Source organism: Falco punctatus, assembly GCF_963210335.1.
Source record: "Falco punctatus genome assembly, chromosome: Z".
NCBI classification, from domain to species: domain Eukaryota; kingdom Metazoa; phylum Chordata; class Aves; order Falconiformes; family Falconidae; genus Falco; species Falco punctatus.
This window is the reverse complement of record NC_137586.1, coordinates 28716607-28740129: the sequence shown is the minus strand read 5'-3', so window position 1 is coordinate 28740129 and position 23523 is coordinate 28716607. Positions and strand designations below refer to the sequence as shown.

General features: G+C 42.1%; 1 protein-coding gene across 2 annotated transcripts in view; it reads left to right on the top strand.

Moving 5' to 3' along the window:
• MAP1B (microtubule associated protein 1B) overlaps nucleotides 1–23523 on the top strand; it is a 77582-nt gene that overhangs the window by 46249 nt on the left and 7810 nt on the right. Inside the window, exons 3-7 of one of the 2 annotated variants that reach the window (XM_080372213.1) lie at nucleotides 5863–5945; nucleotides 9957–10097; nucleotides 14389–19994; nucleotides 20097–20992; nucleotides 23182–23420. In XM_080372213.1, coding sequence (XP_080228339.1) covers nucleotides 5863–5945; nucleotides 9957–10097; nucleotides 14389–19994; nucleotides 20097–20992; nucleotides 23182–23420 — 6965 coding nt within the window. Of the gene's footprint in view, nucleotides 1–5862; nucleotides 5946–9956; nucleotides 10098–14388; nucleotides 20993–23181; nucleotides 23421–23523 lie in introns of both variants that reach the window. The other variant, XM_080372212.1, reaches the window with a different exon arrangement.

Here is a 23523-nt window from a genome sequence, read left to right as displayed (position 1 = left end):
CCCATTGGGTCAGCTAGTTACAAGAGTGACTGATAAGCCTCTGCATCCCCTGGCATCACCTGTAGGGCTTTCAGAGCGTGCCTGGAAGGGGCTTTCTGAAGTCAGCTCTCACAGTCTGATACTTAGACATTACACAGACATTTCTCCATCAAGTCTGCAAATCATTTTCTTCTTACTTACAGATACCAGAACTCCAGATTTTTACAACATCAGAGTTTGCTTTGGCAACTTAATGCTGTAGACTTACCTATTTCTCAGCTTGCAGTTTAGGTCAGCAGAAAACTTAATGTGCTCTGGTGGCCCAGTCTCAACAGACAAAGTAAAAGGGATGAAGTGCTCCATACCATTATGCAAGATTTCTTCAGATAATTGATAATCTGCTGTAAAAGGAGATCTTGATCCTTTCTCCTTGGTCTGGAATCAGATACTGGTTGCAATGTAGTGCCTCCAGGTTGACAGCAGGGAGGTTTGGGGGCTGGCCACAATTATAGCATTATTTGACACTTTATACCCATTGATTGCTGTGCTGAAAACAAGAAAAAAACCCAGATTTATTCAATTAGTGTAAGGAATAGCAACTGTCAGATGATGAGAACTCTGAATACTCTGTTGATAACATAGAACAACCACGCTGAACACAAAGTTAACATATCATTTTTGGAGGACAAATTTGAAGGTCCCCACTAGAAAAAGAAGATGAAACAATGAGCCATTTGAAGTTATTTTAAAAGTATGGGTTACTGCTGTCTAGGCAAAAAGTTCTTTTTTTTCCAAAGGAATTTATTGCTTTAAATATGTCATGTGCAAAGGATATGATAACCTTCCAATAACCTTCATCAGACATGGCAAATCTGAAAAAGATGTAATTGGGATGATTCTTGAACATGAGTAACTGCTGTCCAGCATAGTAACCGACAAGCCCCAGTACTGTCTTTCAGAGTCTTAGCAGCTCAAAGACCATGCTTTGTCGGACCTCTTGTTCAGTGGTGAACACCTTCGTTATGTTCCTCAGGTTATTTATTACTTCTGGTTTTGCTAAAGACATATTTTCTTATACCAAATTACTTAAATGTAAAAGAGTGTCTGATGTGCCCATGCATTGACCTTTAGTGCTTGGATGCATAGCAAAGGAGTGTAAACCCCCTCCTCTCCTCCCCCACCTGGCCTTCACGCCCCCATATACTCACATATATGAAATACTTGCTAGCAATATTTTTCAGTCAACTAGCTCTTGCTTATATGGGTGTAAAGGCAACAAGGACTTAAAGCTATTAAGATGTTACCCTGTGTGGATATCAATAAACGGGGCATTGTCCTGAGTAAAAGCTAAAATACACCAAGCCTTTCCTGCCACCTAGTCCCAGAAATGTCAAAGAAAAAAGGTTGCATGTTGCTGCTCCTCAAACACAGTGTTGTCCTGTTGGGAAAATGCCTTTTCTTCAGTGATTGTATTTGTCTGTTAAAGACATTTTCTTAGAGCTGAAGAATGAAATCTAGGAATGGACATTTTATGGTTCATTTTGGAGGATTTTTCTCCCCTCACTGTCCATTTCCTCCGGAAGACAGGGGCAACTGGGGGGTCATGGGCATTGGCTGGCAAGTGCAGAGCAGTGAATGTTTCCAGCTGCAGAGAGTTCACTGTCTAGTCATAGCTTGTGGGAAATTTTGTTAGCAAGCCTTGAAACCTGTGCCATCGCTAATGCCACCCAGCACAGTGACTAGCGTAACACAGCAGTCATGTCTTCTGACAGTGAAATGATAATTTAAAGTTCTGTACAATGAAAAAACCCACATGTTCTAAGTAGCCAAAGAGCTGTGTTTGAATGCCAGCTCAGGTGTCAAACATCATCTTCAGGGAAACCATTTTCTCCCTTTACCCTTTCTGCCAAGAATCATCACAGGAAAAGATTTGCCTGCTTCTGCTGTGTTTATTTTCTGCAGGAATGGCATTGACGGGGAGCAAGTGAGCAATGGTGTCCATCTGGGGTGGTGGGGAGGGCTGATGGGAACCCCTCTTTTGAGTACCATGTTGCCTACAGCGTGCACACTCATGGGGGTGGTGCTGCACAGGCATGCCAAGTGAGAAGTGTATCGGTAGTGATCCCTGGTTAAACAACACTTGAAGAAGGGCTTCCTGGCTTCCTTCCTTTCCCATGCCCTTCATATACATTTTGTGTTTGCACAAATTTAATGTAATGACTGTTAAAAGTGGGCCTTATGATCGAGCTGCTTGATTGGTCTGAAGAGGTGAACTGTGTAAATTAGGAAATCTGTTCAGTCACTTCTAGGAAATGTTATTGACACCATCTCCATCTCATTAATCGTACTATAAATGTCATTGGTATTTGGCTGTGTAAGGGAGCAATGGGATCCTATGGCAATAGGAACTGGGATGCTGTGTGTGGAAATTGCCCTTTAAGCAAATGTCGCATGCTGTTGACTTCTCCTTTCTGTTCTGGTTCTGAATCAAACAGCTGCCAAGACTCTATTCGTGTCTGGTTTTAATTTGAAGCTTTACTTAATGAAATCAAGGATGAGTCAATAAATTAAAAAAAATATATATTTATTCCAAACACAATGAATATTTATTTTTTAAAGCCTTTAGATAGGACTTCCACTTGCTTTCCAGAAACTATAAGCAGGTAAAATCTATCCACTCAACCACTTCTGTGCAACCTGGAAGTTTCTTCCTTTCTTCCTCTGACACATCACAGAAATGTTCTGTCAAATGTGTAGAGTAGGACTGCAAAAATCCAGTAGAGTTAATTTAAAGCAATCTGAGATCTTCTCCGATTCAGTGAGTCTCAGGTTCTCCCACTTCATCAGCAGCTTAGTAAGTGGCAGTCTCTTGCTAGTTTGTGAAACGCTGTTGCTGCTTTTCTGTTCCCACACTGTGTTAATTCATTTCTGTTTGATAAAACTGTTCCTGTGGGAGACTTGCCTTCACTCTAGCTGAGCATCTCAAGGTATCAATCTGGCCAGTAAGCCTGTGTTTCTCTTACAAAACTGTAAATAGTTTTTTAGAGGACATAATTTTTTATTTTTCAAGCAGCGTCACAGGTCCTTCTTACTGATATCAGCAAGCAGACACAACCTTCCCACATTTTACAGTGGGATGGGAGCCCTCGTGGTGACTCACACCCTGCCAGTGCTGGGTCCCCACCCTGTATGATAAGCAGTAACACATGTTGATGCTGAGGAGTTGGAAGGATGAGGCAGTCACGCATGCAGCTCTGAACAGGCACCATGGTGTACATGGTGCAGACCTCTACGCTTGCCTCTGGAAATCAGTCTCAAAAAGCTGCATGACACCATGCAACCACTGGGACCTGTGGTGTCTGGCCCATGGGAGCGCAGGATGTAAGTAACCACCGTTGTCACTGCTGGTCATAGGAGCTGTGACTCCTCATGCCAAATCCCTCCCAGCTACACAGATGCTTGACTCGGAGTAGCTTCAGTGAAGTCCAAAGCGGGTGCTTTGACTCAGGTGGACACTATGCATCATTGTCTAACTTTGCATGTGGCTAAATGTATTTCTTTTCTACCTGTGTTTAAATATGTTAATGCCTAATCATTTGTAAGGCTTATAAATACTTAAAATTCTGGCCTGAACAAAGTGTGTGCTCTGTATCACCAACTATTAAGTGACAAATTTCTGTGGCAACTAAAGGGTGGCAGTTTGTTTACTTAACAACAGTAAAGACAAGATTCAATAAACTGTGCCTAATCTTTAATTTGAAGGAACTCTGCAGAATAACTTAAGTATCAGATCACTGAGCACCTTCTGAAGGTGTCTGTAGTAACGCAGCCATCTGGACGTTGAATTGAATATAGCTTTATATATGCATTCCTGTTAGGCAAGTAGAGCTATAAAAATAAATTGAACTACAAAGCGTATTACCAGAACGATGCTGCAGAGAGACTTGCCCTCCTCTCTTTTCGTAATACACAGTCTGTCTCCTCCTTTCAAGGAAACATAGCAAAAAAAGACGTATGTTAAGAAAACTAGGTTTCTTCAAACAAACCAGATCAGTATCCACAAGTCTCTAGGCACTGTCATGCACAGAGAGTAAACTACACCCCCGTCTCACATTTTACATGAGAACACTGAAGTTTTTTCCTTCTTCACTATGTCATTTGATTGTAAGCTCTCAGGCTTATAAATGCAGAGCTTCCCCCGAGCAACAGCGGAGGACAGCACGTTGGAAGCTCGGTGGGCGGGCAGAGGCGGGCAGGCAGGGCGAGCAGGAGCAGGAGCAGGAGGAGGGCGGCACCGCTGGCGCAGGGGGGGCGGAGGGGGAAGCTGCCCGCCCCTCCCCCAGGCTGCCCATCGCCCCCCCAGGCTGCCCACCCTCCCCCCACGCTGCCCACCCCCCCCCCCACGCTGCCCACCCCCCAAGGCTGGCCGCCCTCCCAGGCTGCCCGCCGCAGCCGGGCTCCCTTCGGCGTGTCCCAGCTCGGTTTTTTGCTTCTCTTTACAGGGTAGTTTTCCTGAGCAGGCAAACAGGTGACTTGTCCTGAGTCCCTCGTACACCCTTTTAAGCGCAATTAATTATTTTAATGGATTAATATTACACGGAGGGGTTTGCTTGGAAGGGACTGGTCTTCTGGTTTGGTTGGTGGTTTTTTTGGAACTAATTACCAGACTGGATTTCTGAATGACAGTACGGCTGCAAATTAAGCTCACTGCAAGTTCTTACAGAAAGAGACCTTGATAAGAACTTGCTAATTAACATAACAAAAAAAATACGTCAAGAGTCCTGTTGTGTTTCCCTGGCATCCACTCCCAGTCAGATGAAAATCACTATTGAATACAGGTACTGGCTCACTAAGCGTGAAGGCCAGTGGTCTGCGAGGCTGCTCCAGACTTGCCCAGACGTTCTTTCAGGATCTGGCTGGTATTTGTATGCCCATTCACTCTGGTTGCCCAAAGTTGCTAGCCACGGCTTTTGTAAGCAGGAGGAAGATGAAGCAGGGCAGTGCACGTGCGCGTGTGTCCGACCATCCCCACAGGGAGTTTCTCACAGTGTCATGTGTGACATTAATCAATATTAGCAGAAGGCTGAAAGGGGAGTTTTGGCAGGGTGGGTCCCAGCTTTCACTCGATTCATCTGGTGGGGCCGGAGACCTGGCTGGTTTGTCTGGTGCTGCCAGGGACCCAGTGTGTGCATGGCGTGCAGCCCATCGTGGAGCACTCCCATGGTACATGACGTGCCATACATGGTGGGACAGTGCTGGTGGTGGTAGGCAAGAGGGACACCCCTGAGCTCCTTTGCTTGTCTCACTAATCATGTTTGCTAGCCACCAGCATACAGTACAAGTATTCACTTTTTTCTTGCAGGGAAAGTTTGCAGCCTGTGTTGACTTTCCTGCTGCTGCAGCTAAGCTGCTAATAGTTCTTGGAAGAGGAACTATTAATTTAAAACTACCTGGGCATGTTATAGAAGTGTGTAATCTCAGCTGTATCTGGTGTAGATACATCCATGAAAATACAGGCCCAGATGTTCAGCTGGTGATCGTTAATCCAGTCCCTGATTCACACCAGCTCTGTGAGACCAAGGGGAGTTACACGGACTCCTCTGGCAAAGGGGAAGGAACAGGACCTGGTGCTGTTACCCGTTTGTTTCATTACCTTGAATTTTCCAGAGCAGTGTTTCTGGCCCACAGGACCGCATGCTATGGGTGCTTCTGAAGAGATGAGCAGCGTAGCAGTTGCTGTGGCAGATGTGCACTGCGCTGGGTGACCACAGAGCTGTTGCACGGTAGGACGTGCAACAAGCTCATGGAAACTGTGGGTTTAAACCATACTGATCTAATTTAATTTCTTTCTTTTTTTTTTTCTTTTTCTCTCTGTGCTTGCAGGTCAGAAGATTCTCCACCACAGAAGTGATGTCTTGGAGACTGTAGTCCTGATCAATCCCTCAGATGAAGCAGTTAGTACTGAGGTAAATCAGCAATGAATGTGTCATAAAAGCTTCATTAAGCGGAGAGGATGAGAGCAGTGAAGCAGATGTAGTTGAGGTGATAGCTGAACGTCAGTTACTGCCTTTGAGCTTAGTGATTGACAAACGCCAACACTATCTTTCACAGTCTCGGCAGACTAAAAGCAGGTCCTAACTAAGGGTGAAAAGACATGTTAGGAGCAAATATTGTTAAAAACATCAGGCATACCTTGATTTTCTCCCCGGTTTCCCAGAACCCTGGTAAAACATCAGAGGCATGGGACAGAAACACACCTCTGATGCCATCACTCCTTTCCTCGTAATGCTCCAGGTTCCTTCTTGATGAAATCGAGGCAATTGTGCTTAAACTGCATCTGCTTTTCTTCTGCTCCACCATTGTTTGGTAGCTCTGGATGCCTATTTTACACATGAAGAAAGTGCCTGAAGGTGCCCTGAGACAAATTTATCTCTTTGAGAGGAATTGTCAGCTTGTGGTGGTGACTCTAGGTTGATCTATCTGGCCTTCAAAAGGCATGTGACATGATCAATGGGCTCTGGAGAGTGTCCCAGCAGAGGACTACCAATTCCTCATGGACTTGCTGGAGCAGCATCATAGAACTGAGCAAGTAGCTCAAACACAAAATTGCCAAATTTAGCTAGTAAGACTGAAGGTTTAAAAAATAGGGATAATTGCATTACTAGCCTGTGCTGAGAAGCACTGACATAGTACCATTTCTGGTACTATGGGAAGTGAAGTGTATTTTATTATATTCTGAATATATTTTCTGAATATATAGTCTGAATAATATATTCAGAATAAATATTCTGGTACTGGGAAGTGAAGTGGCTGTGCTTGCAGTACATAGTGAAACATCTGTTTTGTTGCCAGCCTTGAGTGACATTAAACACAAACAGGAGGAAGGACTCTGAAACAAGTGACATTTCTGAAGTTGTAGCAGTTTAAATAAGTCAGTCACTTTAGTTAACAACAGCTCATTCACTAAAAAAAATGTGTGAAAATCTCTCGCAAGGCCTTGGAGTTACTTGGTAAGGAAAAGGGACAGCTGGGTAACAGCTCTTAATAGGCTCAGGCATTCAGAGCAAAAAGCTGTAATGTGTGTGAGTGTGGAGGGGAGGAAGAGCTGAAGGAACTGCCAAGAGTGTGGAAATGCCGTTTCTGTCGCTGTTGCTTGCCATACCTTTGGTGGATGACCACATGGAAGAACACGGTCTGGGGCCCATCGATGACTTCTGAACCCTGGCTTTACTCCTTTGGCTCCGGAAGATGTTTGACTAGGTTATTGTTAATTTCTTCTTGCTGGATGTGGGACGCAATCTTTTCTTCGCTTTCGTCTTGCCAAGCTGGTCACAGCCAGAGGTTACAAGCTGAGATTTACCTTGGCTGGCTAAGCAAGACTGACTGAACAGAAGCCAGAAAAAGACAGTAAGAATGAGGCTGGAGAATTAAACTGGATGTTGGAATATATGTGATTTACCCATTATGGCAAATAGAATACTTCTCTTCATGTATCAGGAGATCTTCACGTTGCATCTGGGGAGACCATGATATATATACCATGGAGCTCTGACTTCACCAGTAGAGGAACTTGAATCTCTCTGTTCAGGAAAAACAAAGAAAAATGATGCTTTAAGAAATTCCTGGTAATGCGGCTGGTAGTAGCCACAGAGCAGCATGGTTCTGCCCAAAGCTCCTGTCTTGTTCTGTCAAATGCCAAAACACCTCCCAAAAGAGAGAGGCCTAAAGGGAGTGAGACTGTAGTTTCCCAAAGAAAACAAGTTTCTGAAACCCCCATGAACAGTTACTGCCTTCTTAAGAAGACCCCACTCCGTTGCTCCCATCTCCTGCAGCTGTACTTTAAGTCTGAGAAACTGCTGATCTGCTGATGCTTCTGTCTCCATTCACGCTCTGTTTTGACTGAGGCTGCATTTTGCTGTTCACTTCCTTCAGACAGTTTGGAACATCAGACAAGGGTAAACTGGAACACAATCACCACCTTGCAGTATTTGTTCTGAAGTGGTGTGGTCTTGAAGTCAGGAGACAAATTTCTGGTCGTCCTTCAGGAAGCCTTTGTTATACCCAGACACAGAATTTATGTGTCTCTTGGTCTTCTGTGTATAGCATAAATTACATGCTGTAGTCTGCAAGCGTTTGTTTACTTCTTTGCTTGCCATAGTTTGCTAGCTCTGCAGAACATATTTCATCATCAATTAATAGTCACGTATCAGTGATTCACAAGTCAGGGAATAATTCTGCTGTTGGAAAACCTGGTGAGTTTACACATAATTTGGCAGACTGCCCAGTACTGCTGCCAGCAACAAGAAAAAAATATACATGAGGAAGCCAGTTCTTTTATGGTTTTAGTACAGCTAGAACAGACAAGATTTGAACACCACACATCAGGACAGTCGGCTGCATTTATCTGTATTTTTGTCTGAAGCAGAAATAGATACACTTCATCCAGCAAGGACATTGCTGAATTTAGAATTATTTAGTACAATTAGTGACCAGCGAGCATTACTCCTGTGTTTAATTAAAGGAACTTTCGGCTGCTTAGTATCAGGGTCACTTATTTAATAAAATAACAATGAAAATGTAGAGTTGGGATCTTCTTTCAGGTACATACTTTTCAATGCCTCTTTTCTACTTGTACTGAAAATGCGAGTTATTCACTAGAGATTCAGGTCAAGTCCTCCTGCTCAGCCTCCCTGATGTGTGTGGGAATTACTTAGAGTGACTGATTGCTTAACAATCAATATAAAAATTTGAAAGAATAGCTTGCTAGGAGAGCTGATTATGTCATCTCCATGGAGATGGAGCTTGGATGCAGTATCATGTGGAGTTGTTCCAGATGGACTCTGCTCAGTTAGTTTGATACGTGGATAGCCTTGTTCTGGAATCACTATTCTGATTTAACTGAATTCCTCCTTAAACAGAGGAATTAGTGCACTTGAAATTCATACCTTACCATAGGCTGATGAATTGAGTTTTCAGTGTTGGACAAGACTTTTGAAGTATTTGTGAAAAATTTACTCAACTGTACAGAATCTTACACAGGTTTTGTTTAGTTTTGTTCTTAAGTTTAATTCAGCCAACAGGATTATACTGAATACGTGGATTTTTCTTAGTATGCAAATAAATCTTCCCCTAGGCGGGGAAACAGGAATTATTAGTAATGTAGTAAGGATCAAGTAAAGTAAGGAGCATCTACTTGAAAATAGTTAAGAGTTATTTAAAAATGCAGAAGGTTATTTTTCCGTAGCAAGCTCATTTCTGCCATCAGGCATCTACTTAATTTACTACTGTATATTGAAATAGGTCTTGCATTGGCACATTTTAAAAACTTAATGTCCATAGTGACATAATGAGATATCAATAGTGTGTGTGACTGTACCTGAGTGCTTGAAGCTCAAGTTTATCATTATGGTGAAGCAGAATTTTCCCTTGACTTTCTAGATGATTCAGGTTACAGCAGAATGACAGACTAAATATGACACTTTTATGTGTGATTTGTGGCTGTTACTTTTCAATGACTTTTCTCAACTGTACCCTGGGAAAAGAAAAGCAGCCTCCCAAAACCTGAGTCTAACACATGCAGTTGTCCTTCATTTATGTGGGACACAGTCTACCAAGGCTACCAATGCTATTAAAATTCACCAAGAGTTACACAGGGAATATATTTGTTCATTGAAAATACTATTTTTTCATTCAGATTTTGTTCTGTTCTGCTCCTTGCTCTTATTATGACTTGTTATTAGCTTAGTTTATTCATCAGACGTTCTCACTAATTGCTTCTTGTCCCTTCTTTTTTCTCTTTTGCACCTTTCTCATTGTCTTTTGTAAACAGCACTGTAATTTGGTAATTTTTCAACAGTCCTGGGAGACTCTGGTGCAAAATATGTTTTAAATTAGGAGACATAAATTGCACATTCTCAGAGGAATATAGAAACACATGGTAACTCCCATTATTGATGTATTTCTCTCCTTCACTCTAGGTGCGCTTAATGATCACAGATGCTGCAAGACACAAGCTCCTTGTACTAACTGGACAGTGCTTTGAAAACACAGGAGAACTCATTCTTCAGTCAGGGTCCTTCTCCTTCCAGAATTTCATTGAGATCTTCACAGATCAAGAGGTATGTTCAGAAAAGCGTCTTCCATATATTGTCATGTGATGGCAGAGGTTTCTAGAAGACCAAGAGTGGCCCAATGTGTTGTCAGAGTTAGCATCGACAGCCTAATGCTGATGCTCTTTACTCTTCGTTATAGTCTTTCTTTCAAAACGTTTCTCTAATATACTTCAGATTTGATGTAAATTGCTTAATAACAGAATTAATTTTAAATGTGGGGAATTAAATTGTAATTTCCAGAAACGGAAAATCAAGGAACCTTTTGACAATGGAAGGAGATAGTGCTGTGTTTAAAAGATACATGTTTATCTAAGGTGCACATACAAAGCAGTCAAATTGAACTTGACACCAGATTCTTGGTCGGTGGCACCAAAGTAATAGGTGACATTAAATAAAACAGAGGCTGTCTGTTGGAATAACTGTAGTTTTTTGCACCACTTGCCTGCTTGGCTTCTTTGTAGTAATGTTTAAAATTTGGCCAGTGAAATCTGTAAATCTTGTGATTTTTACATACCAGTAAGATAAGTATGAAGTATACCAGTATTTAATGCCATTTTGTTTCATGACTTGTTATTTTGCTTTCTTGCTTAATGTACTGTGTCTGAAAGTTCCCATAGGGCAGGAACCCATAGTAAACAAGCTGTCATAATTAATTTGGCTGCTGTGTAAAGTATATATTTAAATAAATATTTAAATAAAAAATAAATAAATGTATGGCTGCATCCCTAGGAATTTAGTTTCCAAAATTAATTAGGAGCATGTCAGTGGAGTGAGATTTGAAAGTTCAGTGCTGAAAAAGCAAAGTTTGCCAGAGCTCCAGTGCTATCTTATTGTATCCATTTGATCCTATTCTCAAAGCCTTTTTGTTCAGCATATGGTTGTAGGATGGGGAAAGAGCTGGATTCCTGCTCTCTGAAACACGCACAACACCTAAAACTCACTGGCAGTTTGCAGAGTTACTTTTCTATGAAATTGCAAACCCAAGCTCCTTGCGTCTGTGGCTAATTAGTGACACATAATTACTTTATGACTACATGCAAAACTAAGGGCAAATCCTGCCATTAGTGTTAGGAAGTGAAATTGTTGGCTGGAAAGCAGAGGGCTGTTGGTTGGCCGTAGGTTACAGCTGTGGAGGGTTTGCCGCAGTGGAGGGTGCAGGGCATACTGCCGTGGGCTGAGTAAGGCTCACTTGGCTCACCTTTGCAGCTGGCAGCAGGCTTACCGGCCAGCCGGCATGGCTCATAGAAGGTGTTGGCTTCCAGCTTATTATTTCTGAAGCCATGGACTCTCATGGCTTCTACAAGATTTCACAGAAACAAGGAACGATTGCATTTGCCTGCCACACTGCAGTCTGCATATGCAACATCATTTTTTAAAGGGTCCCATTACCAGGAAATTTTTAGGTGGTCTACAAAATGTTAGAAGAAAGGGCTAGAAAAATGTGGTTAGTCATTTTCTAAGTAGAGATCAGAAGAATTTCTGTGCTGTCCTGACCCTGGTGGTCTTGGCAGTGTAAGTTTTACAGTTGGACTCCATGATCTTAAGGGTCTTTTCCAACCTAAATGAATCTACGATTCTATAAGCATGTAAGGTTTGATGAGCGCTGTGTAGAGTTGGTGTTTCTGGCCTCTGCCCATTTATACTTCACTGGACCAAACCTCAAATGAGGTCAAGGATTATGCTTACAAATAAGTAAATACCCTTTGGGGGATGGTCTTATGAAGTCTGATTCAGAAATCCATCTCTGGCATGCAGAACCTCCTGCAGGCAATGCCTAGAAGTGGTGTTCTCTACTCCTCCCATGTCAGAAGAATGAAGATGTCCCATTCCACTGCCTCTGCAACAGCAGCTAGCATAGAAAAACCTTTCTTTTTACTTTTGTGGTCCAGGGTAGGAAACAGTCTTGTGTTTTCTCTGAGCAGCCAATTTGCTGTTGACCTTCATGAGCTGCGACACCTTTAAAACGAGGATTCCTCAACAGATGTCTCTCTGTGCTTGAAAAGACGATCAGGCTCACAGATACATGTCTTTGCTCCCAGACTGACTTTGAATCCAGGGAAAAGAAGGAGTGGTTACATCTCTTGCCTTATCAAAGAGCATAAGCAGCAGACCCGTTGATACCCTTGGTGTCATCATTTGAAAAGCAAATCTGTTGAGACCTTTTCTGGGGCATTCCTGAACTTGCTACTCCTAATAGATATGATCTGTGTCTGGTATAATTTTTCTCCAACTTTTCATTGGCCTGCATTACCAGTGGCTTAAACTGTCTGCATTGTGTGTGCCCACTTTTAGGGGAAAAGAATGTTAGAACTTAGGAATACGAAGCAGAAATCCAAATAGTTGCAATATAAACTGGAGAGGACCAACCCCAAACCTTGACCCGGTATATTCACTAGCCCAGTGTATTACCATATGATGTTTTTTATCTAGCCAGAAAATTGGGCCTATATTAGAAACAGTCTGTACTCAAGTTATCTCCTTACGTGTGCAACAGACTTGGATTTATTCATCCAGAGGAAGTAATCTTTTACAATTTTTGTCTCTCCCTAATAATGTGTTTTCAACCCTGATCAGAGACATAGCGTAAGGAGTCCTAAATTCATTTCAGAGCTGTGGTCTCTGCTGCCCTCTTCTCTTATTTCTGCAATAAACAGCAGGAACATGTCTCCTGTTCTCATCTTTCATTCTTTTCATCCTTTTCTCCTTTTGTTTTGTCTTGCCTTGTTTTTCCCTTTGCTCCTTTTCAAACAAAGCCGTGTCTGACAAATGGGTGAGATTTATTTATAGTCCTGTCAAATGGTTTGGATTCGAAGTAAGGCTGACAAAGGAAGATAGAAAGTATTTATTTTCTGCTTTATTTAGGTATTGCTTGGATTATTTTTCTTTGGATAACAGCCACTGCATCTTTGTTGAGTTTTATTTTTGGTAAATGCTGAAAATAAATTAACACCAAGAAAGGAAGTTAGACATACACACATGGAGGCCCAAAGAGATCTAATGTGATCAAACATCATTAATTTTTTTATATACTAATTTCTTCTGCTGATTCAGCTTGTAGTCCAAGACTTCCCAATTATTCAGCTGTAGCATAATCTGTATCATCTTTATGGAAACTATTCTTACATCTTGAACTGACAATTGAGTCTTTGCAAGGAAAGTTGTGGTATTTTGCATGATGATGAGCTGGCATATTTTGCACTGGTGTTTTATGTCTTAATTACTTCTTCAAGGAAGTAGTTTACATAATTTCGTGGTCTTGTTGTTAAGAACAAATAGAGCAGGAAGGGAGTACATTTAACCTAATTGTCAGTAAAACAAAATGTCAAAGTATCTATGGAACTGCCCAAGTTTTAAAATATGTCATAACTTTTCATGTTTGTTTTTCTACTGATCTGGGACCATCAAATACTGTTTTTCAGTTCAGACTGGAACAGAGCAACAGCTCTTCATATGATGGCATAGAACTTATTTTCTGGGCCTTTATTTTAGCAGTTGGTTTTGGTACAAGCATGTTATAAAATACTGTTAAAATTAATGGAGTTGTTCTAGATTTCAACTTCTGTGGTCCATGAGTTTAAAGTCAAAATAATGACAAGATCATTTTTAACCCTAACACTTTCTTTCTTCAGCCCATAATCTCAGAAATACAAAACTTGTCGCTGTTTGCATTTCTAAAACAATAACTCGTTTCTTAGTGTTCTGGAAAACTCTCCTGCAGTCAGTCGTGCTGATGAGGGAGCACTGCTGGCTTTTCAGGAGCCAGCCTTCAGGAAGGACTGCAGTAATAATGGTGTGGTGGAATACATCCCGTGAGAGAAGGGGTGAGGAAGGTGGCTGCCCGTGAGAGCGTGCTGGCCTCCTTTGAGTTGCAGTTACTCTCTGCCTGTTAGGAGGATGTGCTTTGTCCCTTAGATATTTGACTGGCTCTTCTGGATGGACTGTGGCAGCAGGGAGACTCATGAGCCAATGGTAGAGATAGTGGCAGCATTAGCTTCATAGTCCTCATACCCTCTAATTATAAAAGCTTGTACCATCCATCTAGAAAGGGTGGAGGAGAGAAGGGGGAACCTCTGGGTACTGTCGCAATAGAACTGGGAAAATGTCCTTCTTTTAAAAAAGTACAGTAGTAAACTGATTGTGGTAACAGATTCCTGTAGCTTCTAGGACAGGCAGTCACCAGTGCAGAAGCAAATGAAAATGTTTTATCTGTAATCAGTAAATATTATGGTCTGACCTAAATCATCATTAAAAAATGAATTTACATGCATCTTCTTGTGTTTTTGTTTTACAACCCTAGATTGGTGAATTATTGAGCACCACACACCCTGCCAACAAAGCCAGCCTAACCCTCTTCTGTCCGGAGGAAGGGGACTGGAAAAATTCCAACCTTGACAGACACAACCTTCAAGACTTTATTAACATTAAACTTAACTCAGCTTCCATATTGCCTGAAATGGAAGGACTCTCTGAATTCACAGAGTATCTGTCAGAATCAGTGGAAGTGCCATCACCTTTTGACATTTTGGAACCTCCAATCTCAGGAGGCTTCTTGAAGCTCTCCAAACCCTGCTGTTACATTTTCCCAGGGGGAAGAGGGGACTCTGCATTGTTTGCCGTGAATGGATTCAACATGCTTATTAATGGAGGATCGGAAAGAAAATCCTGCTTTTGGAAGCTTATCCGGCACTTGGACAGGGTAGATTCCATTCTGCTCACTCACATTGGAGATGACAACCTGCCAGGAGTCAATAGCATGCTTCAGCGAAAGATAGCTGAACTAGAAGAGGAACAGTCTCAAGGGTCTACCACCAACAGTGACTGGATGAAGAATCTGATCTCACCTGATTTGGGAGTTGTATTCCTTAATGTACCTGAGAACCTGAAGAACCTGGATCCTAACTTTAGAGTGAAAAGGAGTGTAGAAGAAGCTTGTTTAACTCTCCAGTATTTAAATAAATTGTCTATGAAACCAGAACCTCTTTTCAGAAATGTGGGAAATACCATTGACCCCATTGTTTTATTTGAGAAAATGGGTGTTGGCAAACTTGAGATGTATGTGCTTAATCCTGTCAAAAGCAGCAAAGAGATGCAATATTTTATGCAGCAGTGGAGTGGTACTAACAAAGATAAAGCTGAATTCCTGCTGCCAAATGGCCAAGAACTAGACATTCCATTATCCTACTTCACCTCTGTCTCATGCCTGATTGTGTGGCATCCAGCTAATCCTGCAGAAAAAATAATCCGAGTTCTGTTTCCTGGAAACAGCACCCAGTATAATATTCTAGAAGGACTAGAAAAACTCAAACACTTAGACTTCCTTAAACAGCCGATGGTTACACAAAAAGACCTAACCGGCAACATCGCTAGTCCAGCTGTGAAACAAGCGAAGCTGAAACAGCGAGCAGATAGCAAGGAGAGTCTCAAGCCTGCTGCAAAGACACCACCAAGCAAGCCTGTCAGAAAAGAATCTAAAGAAGAAACACCAGAGCCTGCAAAGCCCAGTCCGGCGCCAGAAAAGCCTCAGAAGCTGGAAAGCAAAGAAAAAGTTACAGTTAAAAAAGAGAAACCAGCAAAAGTGGAGACTAAACCTACAGTGGTGGAAAAAGATATAACAAGTAAAGAAGAACAATTATTAAAATATGAAATTCCTGAAAAACAAGCTACAGATGTAAAACCAAAAGGATCAAAAGATAAGTCAGTGAAAAAGGAAAGCAAAGCAAAACATGAAGAAAAGAAGGAGGAAAGAGAAAAACCAAAGAAAGATATTTCTAAAAAAGAGGAAAAAACAGCCATCAAAAAAGAGGAAAAACCCAAAAAAGAAGAGATCAAGAAAGAAGTTAAAAAAGAGGTGAAAAAGGAAGAGAAGAAGGAGACTAAGAAGGAAGTAAAGAAAGAAACTCCACCAAAGGAAGCTAAAAAGGAAGCTAAAAAAGAAGAGACAAAGGAAATTAAGAAGGAAGAAAAAGAAGCCAAAAAGGACATCAAAAAGGTTCCTAAAGAAACAAAGAAGACACCTGCTCTTTCCACTGAAGCCAAAAAGCCAGCAGCAAAGCCTAAACCACAAAAGAAAGAGGAATCTGCTAAAAAAGAAGCAGTACCTGCTGGAAAGCCAAAGGAAAAAGGAAAAGTTAAGACTGTGAAGAAGGAGATCAAAGTCAGTGGAGCACAAGCTGCCCTTGCAGCAGTTGGAGTTGCTGCCACAACTGTAGCAGCTGTAGCAGCTGCAGAAATTGCAGCCCATGGGAGCGAACTTGAAGCAGAGAGATCCCTTATGTCTTCACCAGAGGATTTAACAAAGGATTTTGAGGAATTAAAAGCTGAAGAAGTAGAAACAACAGAAGAAACAAAACCTCAGGTTGCACTTATAGAGGATGAACTGAAACTCACTGGCACGGTGCAAAAAGAGGCCCTTGAAGTACAAAGAGAAAAATTAGATGAAGGACCTGCTGAGTCCTCTGATGAAGGCATAACTACCACAGAGGCTGAGGGTGAATGTGAACAGTCACCTGAAGAATTGGAACCTGTGGAAAAGCACAGGGTTGATGACAATGAAAAATTTGAAGATGAGGGAACTGGCTTGGAAGAATCGTCTGAAGCAGGAGATTATGAGGAAAAGGCAGAGACGGAAGAAGCTGAAGAACGAGGTGAAAATGAAGAAAAGACACCACTGGACATCACAAAACCTTACATGGAGGAACCAAGAAAAACTGAAGAGAGCTCAGAAGAAATAATGGCTGAAGCAGATGTTAACATCAAAGGTGAAAAGTATGGTGAAAAGGCAGATTATGAGGCATCAGATGAACGGGCTGAGGAAGACAGGGAAGAAGCAATAGAAAAGGCAGAAATGGAAGAGACTGAAGAAGATGAGGAAGACAAAGCAGAAGACATCAGAGATGAAGAGGAAACTGAAAAAATAGAAGCTGAAGAAGATTATGTGATGGCTGTGGTAGACAAAGCTGGTGAAGCTGGTGAAGTTGAAGATAAATATGGCCTACTTATAATTACACCAACAAAATGCTCAGAGCCTCAGTCTCCAGCAATTGAACCAGCCTCTTCTATCCATGATGAGACACTACCTGGTGGTTCAGAAAGTGAAGCCACTGTTTCTGATGAAGAAAATAGAGAGGATCAGCCTGAGGAATTCACTGCTACTTCAGGTTACACACAGTCTACCATTGAAATATCCAGTGAACCAACTCCAATGGATGAAATGTCAACACCCCGGGATGTCATGAGTGATGAAACTAACAATGAGGAAAGTGAGTCACCCTCTCAAGAGTATGTGAACGTTACCAAGTACGAGACATCACTGTACTCTCAAGAGTTTGGCAGGCCTAAACTTTCTCCACTTCCAGATGCTTTTAATGGATTATCTGAAGGATCCAAAACAGAGGCCACAGAAGGTAAAGACTACAATGCCTCAGCTTCCACCATCTCACCACCCTCTTCACTAGAGGAAGACAAATTCTGCAAATCTGTATTCCACGATGTATACCGGCAAAAAGAAAGTGAAGTCCAAGGCACTGCCAAATTAGAAATCAAAGAATCCTATCAAGAAGATGTTGCTGGAAAACGTAGTCCAACCAAGAGTCCAGCTGACAGTTTGTCTCCTCCATCACCTGTTGCCAGAACACCACTGAGTGAACGCAGTGTGAACTTTTCACTCACTCCCAATGAGATCAAGGTCTTGCCTGAGCCTGTCCCTGTTGCTGCGTTGCCTGTTGTACATCAAGAAGTTGCTGAAGAGCACTGTGCAAGCCCTGAAGATAAAACGTTAGAAGTAGCATCTCCCTCACAGTCTGCTGCTGGAAGTGCTGGCCACACACCTTATTATCAGTCTCCCACTGATGAAAAGTCCAGCCAGCTTCCCTCTGAAACCAGTGAAAAGTCAACAGACGCTCCTGTTAGCTTTGAATTCAGTGAAGTCAAAGATAAGTCTGCAAAACCCAGAATAAGCCCTATGGATGAGCCTGTGCCAGATTCAGAATCTCCTATTGAAAAGGTTCTCTCACCTCTACGGAGTCCACCACTGATAGGTTCAGACACCGCTTATGATACATTTTTGACTGCTGATTTGAAGTCTCCCACCAGAGATTATGGAAGTTCTTCTCAAGGGAAACCCGAAAAAGAAAAATCACCTGTTCAGATGAGCCCAGCTTCTGAAGCTAGCTCTGGGGGCATTTTCCAAGAAAAACAAGATGAAAAAAGCGTGGAGTTTATGGTAATTAAGGATAGCTGCAGCCTAGAGAGGAAAATGGAAGATACAGAACCCAGCAGCTCCCAGTCTTCACTGGTCTTGGATGAGCGGAAGTTAGCAGGTGATCTCTCACCTACTCAAATAGATATCAGTCAATTTGGCTCTTTAAAAGAGGATGCCAAAATGTCAATTTCTGAAGGCACTGTTTCTGATAAGTCTGCAACTCCTGTTGATGAGGTTGTAGCGGAGGACACCTATTCCCATATAGAAGGAGTAGCTTCTGTCTCTACAGCATCTGTTGCTACTAGTTCATTTCCAGAACCAACTACTGATGATGTATCTCCTTCTTTGCATGCTGAGGTTGGATCTCCCCACTCTACTGAAGTTGATGATTCCCTTTCTGTGTCCGTTGTACAGACACCAACAACTTTTCAGGAAACAGAAATGTCTCCATCTAAGGAAGAATGCCCAAGGCCCATGTCAATTTCTCCACCAGATTTCTCACCTAAAACCGCAAAATCAAGAACACCGGTGCATGATCACAGATCTCCTGAGCAGTCAACTATGTCCGGAGAATTTGGTCAGGAGTCCCCTGAGCAGTCTTTAGCAATGGACTTTAGTAGGCAATCTCCAGAATATCCTACTGTAGGCACTAGTATGCACCATATATCTGAAAATGGCCCAACAGAAGTAGATTATAGCCCTTCAGATATACAGGAGCCTACTTTTGTGCAGAAGATTTCCCCTGTGGAGCAGTCTTCTTACTCTCAGGAGAAAGATATTTCAGAAATTATTTCAGTATCTCAAATTGAAGCTTCATCCTCAACTTCATCAGCTCATACACCTTCCCAGGTGAGTTCACCACTGCCAGAGGAAACGTTTTCAGGTGCTGTTCCACCCAGAGATATGTCGTTACATTCTTCTTTTACCTCAGAAAAGGTGCAGAGCCTAGGAGAAAAGCTGTCACCAAAGTCTGACCAATCTCCATTTACTCCAAGGGAATCTACTCCTCTGAACTATCCTAGTTTTCCGGATTCATCTCCTGCAATCTCAGAAGTGGTATCAGCTAGTCAAACACCTTTGTGGTCACTACAAGTGTCCTCTGTCAAAGCGTTTGGTTACCAGGAACCCGTAACAAAGTACAGTCCAGAAGCTTTACTCAGCCCAGAAAAAGAAGATTCAGAGAAAAGCAGCAGGTCACCAGAAGAACTTAGTTATTCTTATGAGGCTACAGAGAAAACCACTAGGTCACCAGAGGATATTAGCTACTCCTATGAGGCAGCTGGAAAATCTACTAGGTCACCTCAGGCTATGGCTTACTCCTATGAGACAACCAGGAAAACTACTAGGTCACCTGAGGCCACTGATTATTCCTATGACATAATTGCAAAAAATATGAGGTCATCTGAGGCCACAGATTATTCTTATGAGGTGACAGGAAAAACCGCCAGGTCACCAGGGGCCATGGATTATTCTTATGAGATGACTGGGAAAACCACCAGGTCACCAGGGGCCACAGATTATTCCTATGAGACAACAGGGAAAACCACCAAATCACCTGAGGCCACAGATTACTCCTGCGAGACAACAGGGAAAACCACCAAATCACCCGAGGCCACAGGTTATTCCTATGAGAGAATTGGGAAAGCTACCAGGTCACCCGATACCATGGATTACTCCTATGAGACCACAGGGAAAACGACTAAGTCACCAGAAGCCATTAGCTACTGCTATGAGACAAATGGGAGAGCCACCATGTCACCAGAGGCCATGGTTTATTCCTGTGAGACAACTGGGAAGGCCTCCAGCTCGCCTGAAGCCACAGATTACTCATTTGAGACAACTGGGAGAGCCACCAGGTCACCTGAAGCTGCTAGATATTCCTATGAAGCAAGCACACATTTCACTCCAGGAAAATCGTTAGCAGAATCCCATCAAGATGTTGACTTATGCCTTGTGTCCTCTTGTGAATATAAACATCCCAAAACTGAACTTTCACCCTCATTTATCAACCCAAACCCCCTCGAGTGGTTTGCAACTGAAGAACAGTCTCAAGATCCAGAGAAACCATTAACTCAGTCCGGGGGAGCTCAGCCACCCTCGGGGGGAAAGCAGCAAGGGCGGCAGTGTGATGAAACCCCTCCCACGTCTGTGAGCGAGTCTGCCCCATCTCAGACAGATTCGGATGTTCCCCCGGAGACCGAGGAATGTCCTTCCATCACTGCAGATGCTAACATTGACTCGGAAGATGAGTCAGAAACCATTCCGACAGACAAGACAATTACCTACAAACACATTGACCCACCACCTGTCCCAATACAAGATCGCAGCCCTTCCCCTAGGCACCCTGATGTTTCCATGGTTGATCCAGAGGCTCTGCCGGTTGATCAGAATTTAGGTAAAGCTTTGAAGAAGGACCTCAAAGAAAAGACAAAGACAAAGAAGCAGGGTACCAAGACCAAGTCATCTTCACCTGTTAAAAAGAGTGATGGTAAATCAAAACAAGTGGCTTCACCAAAGCCAGCTATAAAAGAATCTTTAGACAAAATTTCCAAAACAGCTTCTCCAAAAAAGAAGGAGTCTGTGGAGAAGGCAACCAAAAATATCTCTAGTCCAGAAGTAAAGTCTCGAGCAGAAGAGAAAGATAAGGACACCAAGAATGCGGCAAACACAACATCCAAGTCAGCAAAGACAGCAACTACAGGTAAAAACAGATAGCACTTCCCTAGTGTTGAGATTTTCTTAGTTGTTGCAGTGAAGTTAGTTTGCCTTTTTATCAGCTGAGAATGTGGTTTGTAGCAAAACCCCAAAGTCCAGGTTTTAAATATAAATCCAGCATGTAAAGGCCAATTTAAATGCATGAAACCCACAAATTTAACTTTTTTAATCTGAGAAACTTGATGTGTCAGTTTGCTCAGATAGTACATAAAATATAAATAACTTAATACTAGCTATCTAGGCTGTTAATTAAAAAATAGAATTAAAAGTACCACTTTTGCAGGTGAAGTGAAATCAGTAGCAAAGTATACTGCTTTATTCTCTCTAAGAAACAAGTAGGCACAATGCCCTTAACATCATGTGGGATGTAAAGGTATTGTCAGCCACTGGGTGCTCCTATTTGCTGGATTCATTTTAAAAGGAGTATTTTAATAAAGTATAGCAGTAATAAGACCGCTTCAAGTGAACTAAGTATGTACATCACATAATCCAGTTAAAGTCTTAAAACCGTCAGCAATGACTAAACGTACAGAAAGTTAATGCCATTTTGAATGACTGTTGTGTATTCTAAGTAGTAATAAAATATGAATTAGATTACCGAAGGAGCCATTGTGTTAATCTCTTGTTTCTAGCAGATCTTGTATAGAGAGTGTCTGGGTGATACTTTGATTTTGCTGTTGTCAGGACTGATGTTCTGTTGAGAGCTTTTTGCAAGGTCTAGGATTCAGTACAAACAAAGCAGCATTCAACTGTCTCTAGCTTCCCCATTTTAAGTGGTCCACTGTTCCTTTCCTACACCGTCATTTACATATATCTGTTAGTGGCTGCCTTTCAAAGCAGCAGTATAGTTCCTCATGCTGTACATTTCTCCAGCACTTTAGCTCTAGATAAGATTCTTTGTCCTTAAAGCATAACTCTCAGGCAGGGCAGAAGACAAGGATCTATTTGATAATGACATCAAAGTACAAAAGGCAATGTGTGATATTTTATCCAGTGTTGGTATCCACGATTCAGAAAGGCATGTCACAGAGATTTTATGATGATAGATGATAAAAGATTTTGTAACACAACCAATAGTAAAAACTCTGTAATTCAGGAAATCGTATCGTATCACAATGCTTATTTGGCATATTACCCTATGATGAACAGCAGGACATGCTAGACAACTGTAATGGACTTTGCTGGCCTTACAGTATGTGACCCTAAATGGAGTGCATTGCTCTGATAACTGTTTACTAAGCTTTTTCCTCTGTAACAACATGAGAAGGCTAATAGAACATAAATGATCATCATCTGGATAAAATAACTGGTCAAATCCTGATTTTCAGTTCACACTGTGATTCAGTGCATAGCAAAGGCTGCTTTTGGGGGGGGATAGTGTATTTCATGTGAGTGTTTAAACTTTGAACTTTCTTTTGACTGAAGCTCTTCTTAGAACAAGTACTACACTATGTACAGCGGCAAAAACACACTCCCCCCTACTTTTTGTGATAAGTGGCTGATTTGCATATGCAAATAAGGATCCAGCAGGCAAACAAACACTTGTTCTCAGTTCCCTCAAGCAATTGCTTTACAGGTTTCTCTGTCCTCCCAGGTTCCTCTTTGACTCTCTTTGTGTTTTACGTGTAGTAGCTTCCTGATGCACCTATAAGACAGTCTGAGCTACCGTGTCATGCTATGTGCTGATACCCCAAATCTCAGGACTGCTTCAAATCTCCATGGCTCCCTGTGCAAACCCCAGGTTTTATAATTTGTGTACCCAAGACTTTCAAAAAGCTGTACTTCTTAAAATAAAACTGGAAAATAATACCACCATTTACTGAATGGCAATTCTGTAATCACAGACCTGCATAGTAATTGTTGTGTAATAGTAGATTACTGGGAAAGGTTCAGTCAGTCTTTTGTTATGTGGTAGTGAGGGTTTTTTGTATTATGTAGTTACAGTTGTTCAGGTTTTTCCTCCCATAATTGAGGAGGAATAATTGAGACACAACATTAACAATCATAATTGAGACACAACAATTAGATGTCATTAGACAACAAAGCATGTCATTAGATGTGGGAGTGTAATGCCATAATAGGACACACCTCATCTCAGCGGTTATAACAGTAATTAATAAATGCATGTTTTTAATCAGCCTGTGATAACAGTCTTTTGTTGTTTGATTTCCGAAGGACCTGGGAATACTAAGGTGGCAAAATCCACAGCAGTGCCTCCAGGACCCCCGGTGTATTTGGATCTGGTGTACATTCCCAACCACAGCAATAGCAAGAACGTTGACGTTGAGTTTTTCAAGAGGGTGCGGTCATCCTACTACGTGGTGAGCGGGAACGATTCTGCAGCTGAGGAGCCAAGCAGGGCTGTTCTGGACTCCCTGCTGGAGGGCAAGGCACAGTGGGAGACTAACATGCAGGTAGGCTCTTCACTAGTATCTCTACCTGCAAATTTAACCTACTCTGGGAAGCCAACTAGGAGAAGTCAGAGTGCCTCTGGAGTGGGTAGCAGCTGCCAGGGAA